This window comes from Sardina pilchardus, chromosome 3 (assembly GCF_963854185.1).
Source record: "Sardina pilchardus chromosome 3, fSarPil1.1, whole genome shotgun sequence".
Taxonomy (NCBI): Eukaryota; Metazoa; Chordata; class Actinopteri; order Clupeiformes; family Clupeidae; genus Sardina; species Sardina pilchardus.
The window spans coordinates 4,091,419-4,104,240 of record NC_084996.1 but is presented as its reverse complement, the minus strand read 5'-3'; the positions used below and the strand labels follow the sequence as shown (position 1 = coordinate 4,104,240).

Genomic DNA, 12,822 nt, shown 5'->3' with positions numbered 1-12,822 from the left:
GAAGTGTACATTATATTGTATGGTAGTATTATTCTAAAGAATTAGATAAGATTAGAAGGTTGTTTAGGTAAACTCTGCCTTACCTGTCAACAGTGCCATGGTTTGTGGGACAACAAAGAGGTGGAGATGCCTGACTTCTTTAAGAAGATGAAGAAGAAGACTGAAAAGAATAAGATGAGTGCGAAAGGAGGAGGAGGAGGAGGAGGAGGAGGAGGAGGTGGGGGTGAAAATGCCCCAGCCCCTCGGAGACGACTACGATTCTTGCCCCTGCAGGCGTCCACCACCTCCTCCCTATTCAACGGATGGGGCAGAAGCAAAAGCTCAGAGGAGTCAGGTGTGTACTGAGTTGCACTTTAAATAAATGGAGCAGCCAGGTGTGTGACAACTTACACTCTAAGACGGGCGGCGGGCGGCAAGCGGCAGCGGCAAGCGTAGCTCAATGCTCAGACCATACAGTAATAATAATAATAATCCAAAACATTCTTTCTAGTTTCTCAGTTCAACATTGTTACGTTCTTAGACAAATCTGATTGGTTAAAATACCTTAAAATTCGAAACCTGACATTGATGAGCCGAGCGTTGCGATTGAAAGTTGAACTAAGTTCAGTGCCCAGCTTGTTCAACGTTAGCGTTACGCCAGCTTTGTTACCGGTCAGCTGCCAAACCATAGGGAACAATAGGAAACCTGCCGATTACTGCTGGCTAATGTGATCCCTGCCTAAAGGTGTGTACCGAGTTACACTCTAAAGGTGCAATCTTCTCGTGATAACTCCGAGTGACTTCCAAGCTCTGGTGGTCATCCAAAACTCATAGAAACGTGGTTATATGCATAACCTTCATTCTATTTCGTTTCTCCTGACCACCAGAGGCTGTGCTTTCAGCACATGGATGACCAGTAGGGGTGTGAATCTCTCATGTGAAAGACGATACGATTCGCATCTATATACATTGTCACGATACGATTAAAAAAAAGATACATGTTAATAGCAAAAGATTCGACACGATTAAATTCGATGCGATTCGATGCAATTCGATGTGGTTCAATGATCGTAAGCATTCTGAAATTTATTTTCATTGTGCACACTCACTTTACAATTGTGCACATTTTACATGATCAAGTTAATGGTTATCAATAAGACAAACAACTTGATGTATGAACATGACAAAACATTTTATTGTGAAAATGTGAGGTTTCTCATATATTGAAATATTTTAGTAATGGCACACACTGAGGACACCATAAAGAAATGAACAGAAAAAAACACATATCTCTGTATATGTTGCATAGAAAATTTAAAGACCAAAGAGGTGTCGTTACATAAGAAAATAAAGCAGTGTTTTGCCCTTGGCCTTTTCTCATGTAAAAGAATAAATGATTCTGCTGCTGCAGCGGACTCCAGCAGTCCTTGACTGTCTGGCACTGCCAAACCGCACCCCATCCTCCTCGGGAAGCATCTGTGGTGATGACCTCCCTCTGGGAAGGAATAGAGCCTAAGGGAACCCCCTGCATTAGGTACTCCGTCTTCCTCCATGGGCGGAGGAGCCTTCTGCAGCTGGGCATTACCTTTACTAGTCTGTGGCCGTGCTGTGCTGGATGAAGGTGGAGGTTGTTCAGCCACCTTTGAAGTGGACGTACCGTCAAGAGTCCCAGCGGGACCAGGGATGAGGCAGCAGTGAGCATGCCCACCAACTGTTGGAATGTCCTCAGAGTCAGTGACCTGCCCCTTCCGAAGCGGCCAATCAGCTGGCAGATATTTTGAACCCTCCTCTGGGAGGGGGTTGCCGTCATTGTCCGTGAGTCTAAGTGCATGCCTAAAAACACTGTTTCTTAACTGGGCACCAAAGAGCTCTTTTGGTGGTTGACCCTGAGCCCCAGCACTGAGATGTGTGCAACCACTGCAGCAGCATCTATGTGGGCCTGAGCCTCAGACTGGGAGCAGGTCAGCCAGTCGTCCAGGTAGGGCAGAATTCGTATCCCCCGTGCTTGCAATGGTGCCAATGCCGCTGCAATATACCTCGTGAACACACGAGGCGCTATTGATATGCCGAATTTGAAGACCTTGAGGTGGTCATTGAGCGGTCTCAGGTCTAGAATCGGGCAGAGACAGCCATGCTTTTTGGGAATTATAAAGTATGTCAAATAAAATCCACCTTCCCGTGTCTGTCCGTCGACTCTTGTAATGCCCCCTTTTTCCAAGAGAACGCCAATCTCTTGCCTCAGGGCTAGGGCCTTCCCTGGGTGGCTCATGATGGTATCTCTGACCCCTCGGAATCTTGGCGTCCGGCGTCGAAATTGGATGCTGTAACCCCTTGACAAGGTTGCCAGCACCCAGTGGTCCGGTGTTACCGCCTTCCAGCATCCGAGCTGCTGGCTGGAAAAGCGGCCGACCGCCGGCGTAATGCAGTCATCGATGTTAGGCATGCTCAGGAGCCCGTAGGTGCTTGCCTCCACCATGGCCGCCAGTGCCCTACAGTCCCTGGGGAGATGGGAAAGCCGCCTAGGGTCCGCCCAGCATCTCTGCAGCTCTTCGATGTACGGGGCTGAGGGTGGCACAGCCAATGAAGAGGGCTGCGTAGAGCCTCTAAAAAAGGCATTCTGCCTAGGCACGGCCGCTGGAGCTGCATCCAGTCGCAGACGGGCCAACGCCGCCTTTAAGGCTGGCTCAATCAATGGTCGACCCGCCTCTGATGGCCCTGCTGTACCCTGACTCGTGGCTCGGGAGCTGGACTGAGAGCCACAAGAAGCAGACTCATGTGGCTCAGGCTCACCCAAGTCCAAGCTCTCTGAAGCCCTGATGGAGAGTTGGTCCTCCTCCTGGGCTCTGACAGCAGGCGACAATACTGGCGGCAGTAGCTCGGCCTGCCAGGCTGTTGGAGTGGCAGCGAGAACGCTGCTGCCCTGTTCGCTCTGCGCCGGCGGCTACAATGCGGTGAGCAGAGTCTTGATGCGTTCAAACTCTTCGGTCATCTTATCGACCTTTAGAGCCAGGCCACTCTTCTGCCTCTTCGCTCTGGGGGCTGTGTGTGTGGCCCCTCCCCGGCGCTTAGTGGGCCTCACGGTCGTCGCCGTCCTCTGCCCACCAGTGCCCCGAGAAGTGCAGGGCTGCTGGTCCACCTGGGCTAGCCTAGCTGTACGTGTCGCCACACTCAGGCAACTGCAGTTCATGCAGGCCTGCTCTGTCAGCCCCTGCATGAGGTGGTCAATGCCTAGGCAAGAGGGGCATTCAGTGTGGCCATCCTCTGGCTCGAGGGGGGCCCGACAGCTGGCACAGTAGGAATACGTGTCCATCATGTAGACTAGCGTTAACAGTGGAGATGCGTGATACACCACTCCAAACAATATAAAACCGTCTAGGCAGCCAGGGCGTGCACACCCCCTTAGCTAATTGAAACGGTGTGGAAGCCCCAAGCGAGTACACTCTGACTCCGCAATCGCAGTCAACTTTAAACAAGAAACCGTTCTAAGCAACAATCAACAAGCCTTCAAACTAGGTGAAATTAAATTATCCTTAAACGGAGTTAGCTTTGCTCACAAGCGCAACAAATCAATAACAGGACTTCACGTTATCTTCAATAACAAAACTAAAAGTTATCCTCGATAACAACAAAACTCGTCTGTAACAGGCAACTGAGAAAACACAGTGTCCACGGCAAGAAACACCGCTTGGTGACACGTTAACGGGCAAAAAGAATTACCACTTAATTAATAAACTAACGACTTACCTAGATGAACCGGAAAGCTAACCATTGAAAACAGCTGTCCGCAGGTCCGCGGCGAGAACACTGCTTTGCTGGGCTTGATATTCCTCCTGAGCGAGGCCACTCAGACGCGAGGCTAAATAACAACAATGGCTTACCGGCTTTTAAGAGGATAACTAGACTAAATACCGTTTCTAGGAGGTCACAGCTCCAACCTCTGTGGGTAGCGAAACTTCTTAATCCAACTCAACTTCGATCCTGCGTCAATCAATCGCGAGAAGATTCAAGAGGTCACCTCCTGGGTCGACCTCTCTTTTGTGCCGGCGCACATTGATGACGTCACCCAGGTCACAGGTGACTGTTGTTACGAACACTCGACCTGCACGTTCGTGTGATTGACATCCATGTGCTGAAAGCACCGCCTCTGGCGGTCAGGAGAAACTAAATAGAACTTGCATGCATGTTTTTTCCGCTCAGAGGCGCTAGGGGGAAGCGAGACAGCCGTCATTCAACCCGAAATAAGTCAAATAATCATTCCAATAACTCCGAAGCTGATTAGTTAAGGCAAATTAAGTTAAAAAAATACTTGCATAGTTCACCTTTAAGTGTCATCATCAGAGAATGTCATGGTTTTCCTCACATGGGAAATGATTTGAAGAGTTCAGATGCAAAACCCTCTAAATCTGTCTGACCACTTTCTTTTAAATTAGCTTTTTGTTTTTAACAGGCTCAAATCTATATTTCTGGCCAGGAAGAGTGGTATTTAGCATACTTTGAAGAAAAAAAAATGATTCACGTATACTATGTGTGTATTTATTTACCATCTTGCTATCGTTATCTAATTTGTGCCGTTTAGAAGGGGTTTGCATCTGAACTCTTCATTTGTGGTTGCTTCTGCAGATGGACAAAAGCCGAAGAAGCGCAGGTCTAAGAAGAAGAGGCAAGCTCCCAAAGTGCCAATGACCCGCAAACAGAGGATCCGTCAGCACATCCGAGAGAGGGCTCTGGTAGTCAAAGCGGCCCTCGTTGAGGTGTAAGTTTACAACACTTGTACTGTGACCATTTGCTTCATATGTAGAGATAATTTACGAAATCTTACAGACAGGCTACACCAGACTTGTACCTGAAGTGCTCTATCTGTTGCAACAATTAGATTCCAATTAGATTCCACTTCCACTAATCAATGGAACTGGCTACACCAGACATGATGGTGGCACGTACAGTTATAAAAACAGAAACGCCTCAGTTGTGGACTTGATACAGCCCTGCTGCTAGTGTCAGTTGTTTTTCATGCTGTCATACATTACAAGGAAGAGTGTTATTGTCTCAGCTCCAAAGCTCTAGGACACAAACAAAGAGTGCTCCGATATTTTGATTGTCTTTTCTTCACTCCCGTCTTCCCACACTCTCTCTCATCTCAGTGGCCTACACATCTACCTACCCATCAGGCAGTTCTTCTATGACATCATCCACCCCGAGTACAGTCCTGTGTGTGATGTGTATGCCCTGATGTTCTTGATTGATGTCGTCAATTTCATAGTCATCATTTTTGGCTACGGGGCTTTTGGGGTAAGTACATACAGTATAATTTGGTAAAGGTAACATTTTCTGAATAACGAACGTGATGAAGGAATAAATATATAAAACATAAGGCTTTGAACAGTCATGGACACACTGAGGGTTGAGTGTTTTATGGCCTGCAGTCCCTGTTTGCGTCAAAGATTCTAGAGTGCTACTCATAAGATTGATCACTGGCCAGAAAATACATTTGGAATGAGAAAGTTCATGCTCTTGCTTTATGGCAGCCATTTTGGTAAGCTCAAGTGTCATCATAGAGGCTTATCGTCGTAGGAATCCTCTGTATGTATCCTGAAATTGTTATATTATTTATTCTTGAAACCTATAAATGTCAGCTGTAAAATCTTTAGTTGGTAGGCCTACTATGAATTTCCAAAAAGTTGAGGGTTCTCTTTTGTATGTGTGTGTGTGTGTGTGTGTGTGTGTGTGTGTGTGTAGAAACACAGTGCAGCAGCGGACATCACAGAGTCACTATCAGATGACCAGGTCCCAGAGGCCTTCCTGGTGATGCTGCTCATCCAGTTTGGGACCATGGTGGTGGACCGGGCCCTGTACCTCCGCAAGACGCTTTTTGGAAAGTGTGTTTTCCAGGTTTTGCTGGTGTTTGGGATCCACTTCTGGATGTTCTTCATTCTACCTGGAGTTACTGAACGGTCAGGAATTCTCTATTACATGTCGCAATACACACAGAGCTGCACTTTACAATATGAGTACATTCATACCTATTTTGAAGAACTTATTCCAATTTCACCCACCTCGTTTTCATTTAGCAGCCATAATGAGGGGAAAAAGAATCATGAGTTAGTTTTGGAACTGAGCACACACACGCACACACACACACACACACACACACACACACACACACACACACACACATCATCGTATTAATTGTATGCACACCCAAAAATGCGCAAGATGGATCAAATCTATCATTATCACCCCATGCTCTGTTTTCACCCCATGCCCCATGCAGGAGATTCAATAGCAACTTTGTTGCCCAGCTGTGGTACTTTGTCAAGTGCATCTACTTTGGCCTGTCTGCCTATCAGATCAAGTGTGGGTACCCAAACAGAGTTCTGGGGAACTTCCTCACTAAAAACTACAACTACCTAAACCTCTTCCTTTTCCAAGGGTAAGCATGAGTACAACAGTACACTGATTCCTACCTGATTAAATGTCCATGCTTGCCATTGCTTTCTGAATCCCTCATTTACTGCCAGAAGTATACTCTGTGTAAGATTTGACCTTGAGCTTTCTTAAATTTAATTATTTTGAAAAAAAGTAATTTCTTTAATCTGCTGTCGTCAGGTTCCGGATGGTTCCTTTCCTAACTGAGATGCGTGCTGTAATGGACTGGATCTGGACAGACACGACCCTCAGCCTGTCTAGCTGGATCTGTGTGGAGGACATCTATGCCAACATCTTTATCCTCAGGTGCTGGAGGGAGTCAGAGAAGGTTTGTGCGCCTACAGCTGTAAACTGGTTGGAAAATACACCCGAAAACATGTGCAAAAACTGTGAACTGTGTGGTATTGAATTGTGTCATTAATATTGGAAGCCTAATCTAACACATTTCTCAATGTATTTATTCATTCAACATTCATTTTTAGTTCGGTTAGTTTTTCGTAACATGACAGATTAAAAGCACGTGTTTATTTTTGGTTTACAGGGATGCTAAAGGATTTCTGATTCACTAAATGATGTTTTCTAAACGAAGTTCAGGAGGAGCCCATAGGGTTGATTGACAGGCATCACTCACCCAATTTCCGGTCATAGGGTATAAAACCCTCCTCCCTTGCTGCCATTTACGTTATGCTGGAGTTGCAAAGCCTTCCACCTCCTCCCCTGCTCCTCCATTTCACTATTAGCTAGGGGTGTAAAAAATAACCGATACATCGGTAATCATTCGGAACGTTAACAACGCGAGTGCATCGGTAGGCAAACCCCTGGATCGGTTTAAATGTACTATGAATCGATAGATAAATCGATTTTAAAATGACGAATCGGAAAACTAACGTTACAAGTTATGATAGGCTACTTTCAAAATCGTAAGACCAACCGTGATTTGCTAACACAGCGCCTAGCCTTCTCCAACGAGGGTAGGCCTACTGTAAGTAGCGTCATTGCTAGACAGTGGCAGCAACAAACTTGTCAAGTTTAGTGAAACGCAGATAACGCTGACGTGAACGTGTGTTGCAGTATCCTGAACTAAGACATTCAGTCGTAAGCACAAGCCTCAAAACTAGCTTCAGGCTACAACAAACACCACTTGTCATCCTCCTGCATTCCCCTTTCCCCGTGTCTCCCCAAATGCTTCGGTGCCTTACTGTATGTTCGGTGCAGGTCTGAAAGTTGACTGAGGAGGGTAGTGCCTACCTGTCATGTGTTGAACGCGGTTCTCACAACGTGCGTTAGTAACCCTCCTTATTTATGAAAGGTAATCCAGACAGACACTCTTTCCCAAGAGCTACATCACATATTTCTAAACTATTGTGATTGGTTCAGCAGCTAAGTATAGGGTGATATGAATGTATCTCTATTAATTGGCCGAGTGATTTCGTTTAGAGGCATTTGGCCACGTTCTTATTATCAACATGTTTGTTCAGTCTTTCAATCCAGTCAATCAAGTCTTTTGGAAAAAATTTAATTAATGACATGCAATTGTAGCCTAACTTTTCTCATGCCATTTAAAGTAGCAAAAAAAAAAAAAAAAAAAAATCTGCAGTAGCCTATGGAAAATAAAATGAGATTAAGAAATAAGAATATTGCATTTTGGGGCCTATTACTGCATCGTATCGAATCGTATCGCATCGTATCGAATCGCACTGAATCGTTCTGTATTAAACCGCATCGTCTGTGAATCGTATCGTAGCTTTATGAATCGATACGAATCGAATCGTCTTAAAAGGGAGAGATTCACACCCCTACTATTAGCTCTAAGCTCCAAATTACCCCTCATCCATAGGGGGTGTTGACCATGGCCAGCTACCAAGCCAAACTTGCCATTCTCTGTACTCATTTCAAGCAATCCAGCGGGCGAACTAGTGAAATATATCGTAGGTCTGTTGCACAGGTTGTCTGTGACTATCTTGTAAGTAAGTCTTGTGTCTGACATTTCAGAAATATCCACATGTTCCTGGCCAGAAGAAGAAGGGTTTGGTCAAATATGGCATGGGAGGCTTCATCATTTTCACTCTGATCTGTATAGTGTGGTTCCCTCTACTCTTCATGTCATTGGTCAAATCTGTGGCTGGAGTGACCAATCAGCCCTTATATGTCTCCATTCAGCTCAGTATTGCAGGATATGAGGTAGTTACCACTCTCATGCCATCTTCCAGTTCTTCATGCTTCCTGTTTGTTTGTGTCTCGGTCTCCATAGTCATGCTCGGGAATCAGACATGACTCGGAATTTGGACATCCATAGAACAGCTGGGTTTTTAGTCTGCACACAGTTACTGTTTTTGTTGTGTTATAAGCCTACTTAGAACTCCAAACCACAGACTGCATGCTCCAAACTCATAAGTTACACCCACAAATTATCAAATTAAGTGTTTGTGTGCTTCTGACATGTATTTTATTGTAGCATATTGCATTATATAAATTGTCTTGTATATTCAAAGATATTTGAATACTCCTTGTCCCCACTAATGAATACCTTTTCTGCCCTAGCCCCTGTTCTCCATGACTGCTCAGGAACAGAATTTAATGCCATATTCAGGAGCCGCGTACAACCAACTGACCAACAAATACGCCACTTATCCGGTAATCAGGCCGGAATTATGCATAAACTGCAAAAAAGTGTTATACATATTAAGATCAAGAAATCTATTTGGTATTGTTTTAAGTATGAAGATACTTGCTTTATACTGAAAACAATACTGTACCAACTAGAATGTTTAATCTTGATTGATATAAGATCAAAAACACTTTGATACTTGATACACTTGATACGCTGTTTTTGCAGTGTAAAATAAAGCAGCTCACTCCAGTTGCATGTTGACTCCCCCTCAAACTATAGTTTATGACGCAACCATAGTTCTGTTAGTTTCTTCCACTATTTGTCTGTATCTATATTTCAGGATTCAGCACATTCCTTTTGCATTTTCGTATTGTATTTGCCCGGTTATTCTGACTACCTCCACACTCCCACAGTCTGCGATGCAGTTCTTAACAGGTTACATGCCCGAGGACATTGTGGTGGCACAGATCAAGAGTGACGCTAGTCTGCAGTGGAGCATCAGTCCAGCCAGCAGAGACGCCATGATCCAGGAACTGAGCAACTCCACACATATTTACATCACCCTGCGTTGGGCGTTATTACGGTATAAACCACCACAAACACACACATCACATACACACTCTTAGGCTTTGTCATCATAGCATGCTGGACTTGACAGTGGGAGAGGTTAATACATGTGTTTATGACAACAGGAATGCCACCCTCTCCATGAATGTTGAGACTGTGGGTGAATATACAGTCAAATATGAGGACAACAATCTGAGAGATGAGATCGTCAAGATGTTGAGAGGGAATCACAGCAATGTTGTGTGAGAGTCTTTACACTCAACACATACACACACACACACGATGCATTACTGATATCTTACTCCCTGCTTCATAATAAGTAATTTTGTATCATGATAGGATTATAGAGTCTCTGCTGCCTAAATATATCCGAGGGCCCTCAGGACCAGAAGCAAAGATGGCCAATCGGCTGAATGTAGGTAAGTCAAGCACACTTGCAGAATGAAATGAATGCCATCACTCCATCTGTCTCTGTCCCGTTCACCGAATTGGGATTTTTACACATTTCATCAAGCTCATTATTATTGTAGACATATATCAAAGATTTATTTTAAAAAGTAAGTTGTCAAATTATATAATGAAGCCATGTTTTAAAATATATAACTCAAGAGGCCATCAAAATGTTCCATTCCATTTTTCAACCCTCAAAGAGCATTCGGACGATCCAGACGACGTTCTGGACTACGCTTACTTCCGTCCGTTGGCTATCAAACTCAAGAGCTCCAATCAGAGTGCAGACGGGGCAGGGGCAGGGCCAGGGACGCAGTGGTGGGTAGTGGAGGAGTGCGCTCCACTATATCCACCAATGAAATGCCAGAGCATTCAGCTGGTCATCTTCAATGATAAAGTCAGCCCTTCAAGTCTCAACTTTCTGGCAGGACATGGGTAAGACCTATTAACTAGCTGTTAAGTAAATAGGAAATGACGAAATACTGACTTGAAGTAGCACTTTGTTTTTAGAAATGACAGAATTCACATTAATAGCAATCACAGTTGTATTGATTATCCTATATTTTTATGAAACTTAGACTCATGAATAGTTGCTTTGAGTTCAGAATAATAAGAGAAAATGTTGCTAAATGTATTAATGTAACATTAGGGCCCTATTTGAATACAATTGTGTAAGTAATCATTATGACATTAGTGTTGGTGGAATTCTTTTCAGTCACTAAGTATACACACAGTAATGCTTTTATATGTGAGGCTTTACAATCATTCATTTGGGATTGTTGCTTAAACTCTCTCTTCTCCCCCATTCTTGTGTAGGATTGTGGGTCTCTACATGTCCGTTGTGCTTGTGATTGGGAAGTTTGTGCGTGAGTTCTTCAACGGCATTTCTCGCTCCATCATGTTCGAGGAGCTGCCATGTGTGGACCGCGTGCTCAAGCTTTGCACGGACATCTTCGTTGTGCGCGAGACAGGAGAGATGGAGCTGGAGGAGCAGCTTTTCGAGAAGCTCATCTTCCTGTACCGCTCACCAGAGACTATGATCAAGATGACTAGGGAGAAGAAAAACAACTAGCACACTCAAACTTTTTTTGTGTGTGTGTGTTAAAAGCATTTTTTTTCCTGAGGTTGTTTTAAAATAGTTACAACCAGAACCTCAGGGAGACAGTGATGTCACATCTCAGGCAAAAGCCTTGTCGATCAGTCTGATGAGCATAACTAAGTATTGGGCATTAACACTCATTTGATCCATCACATCTGTTATAGACATGACCTTATATTTTATTATTATTAAGATGTCATTTAGCTTAGTTCAATGTAGCTGCCACCTCTACTGTAAAGTGTCTTATGAAATGTTGACCTGCTGGATGTAGGCTAAAACTGCTGTTGCATGCATAGCTGCCTAATCTTCCCCTGCTACCTCACCAGCAGGTGTTCCTTTACCTTGAATGTCAAGTGGGTGGATGTATCTATTTGTACAGAAAGCCTAAAACACATTGTGGCCCTTTTTATGCAAATAAAAACTACATGTACATATGCCACAGTCCCATGCATATTATGGGTATACTGAAGTATCACCATTAAACTTGAAGGTGACGTTAATTCAACTGCAGCAGTACATTTACCTGTCACTACTTGTCAAGAATGAAAATGAGATCTCTGGTATGACCAGGTTCTATAATTGGAGAGAAATAAAATGTGGGTCTTAAACATCCAACGAATAACTACAATGATAGGAATGTCAACCCAATGTTCCAGCAGAGGCTGTACACAATGTTCCAACTGAGGCTGTACACAAACCGCACTTTGCAGTTAGGGATTGGAGGTTGTTGCTTTAGCTCATGAGTGTCGATAAGTAGGTTACAATACATTTATGAATAAATATTATCTATGTAAGAAAGCCCTAGAATTTTTTTTTCCATATTATGCTTATTTATCCAGCTTTGGACAAATAGCATAACCATAACCATAGCTAGTCAGTTTATGTAGAATTAGTTCACCAGTTCCTTGATGATATTTGGTTCCTCAACGTTTATATGGTTATTTCAATTGGTTCCTTAATGTTTATATGGTTATTTCAATTTGACTGAAACCACTGAATCCCATAGACAGTAATGGAACATTACTTAGAGGTAGCGGAGATAGGGACACACTAAGGTGAGACAGTCTGAATAAGCTATCTTAATGTCCTAATATTTTGATTTAGATGACTTCAGACATGTTTGTTGTTAATTAACCAACATTATGACAATTATAGCATCTTAACACTTTTACCTGATGTTATAAAATAAGCTCACTCATTCAAATGAATCATCTACTACCTTCAGCAATAGTTATTTCAATTTCAGCAGTAAAGGTTAGTGGACTAACCAAGGGAACCACATTGCACTTTCTACTGTACTTTCATGCACAAGGCTTTCAAGAAAAAGCATGATTTGAATACCGTGGTCTGTGACCCAGTAAACAGTCTATTGTGAATAGCACATTTTGCATTCTATTGAATGCTGAATTTTAATGTGCATCAAAACAGTCTAATGCGCTGACTGCTTTACTTGACTTGAGAGGTTAGTATTAAGTGAATGTAAGAGAAAGAGACAAACATAAAACAAATCAGCAATCATAATCAAGACATTAAATTACATATTTATTGGTGGACATTTGGAAAACGAATTAAAACGTCGTTTTACATTGCTTTTGTTGATGAAAAACATACTAAGGGACATTTCATGCTAGGGGTCTTCTTCCAGCTAAGGGCCCTTTGGACACACATCAAGGACTCAGGTAATCATGGC

General features: G+C 43.5%; 1 protein-coding gene across 1 annotated transcript in view; it reads left to right on the top strand.

Moving 5' to 3' along the window:
• Positions 1-11,696, top strand: part of si:dkey-11f4.7 (piezo-type mechanosensitive ion channel component 2) — a 41,167-nt gene extending 29,471 nt beyond the window's left edge. The window contains exons 40-52 of the mRNA XM_062533341.1: positions 94-334; positions 4,600-4,732; positions 5,121-5,268; positions 5,716-5,930; positions 6,251-6,409; positions 6,586-6,733; positions 8,398-8,586; positions 8,947-9,039; positions 9,430-9,599; positions 9,709-9,825; positions 9,923-10,002; positions 10,234-10,468; positions 10,850-11,696. Of these exons, the coding sequence (XP_062389325.1) occupies positions 94-334; positions 4,600-4,732; positions 5,121-5,268; positions 5,716-5,930; positions 6,251-6,409; positions 6,586-6,733; positions 8,398-8,586; positions 8,947-9,039; positions 9,430-9,599; positions 9,709-9,825; positions 9,923-10,002; positions 10,234-10,468; positions 10,850-11,105 (2,184 nt within the window). The 3' untranslated portion in view covers positions 11,106-11,696. The remainder of the gene's footprint in view (positions 1-93; positions 335-4,599; positions 4,733-5,120; positions 5,269-5,715; positions 5,931-6,250; positions 6,410-6,585; positions 6,734-8,397; positions 8,587-8,946; positions 9,040-9,429; positions 9,600-9,708; positions 9,826-9,922; positions 10,003-10,233; positions 10,469-10,849) is intronic.
• The last annotated feature ends 1,126 nt before the right edge of the window (positions 11,697-12,822 follow it).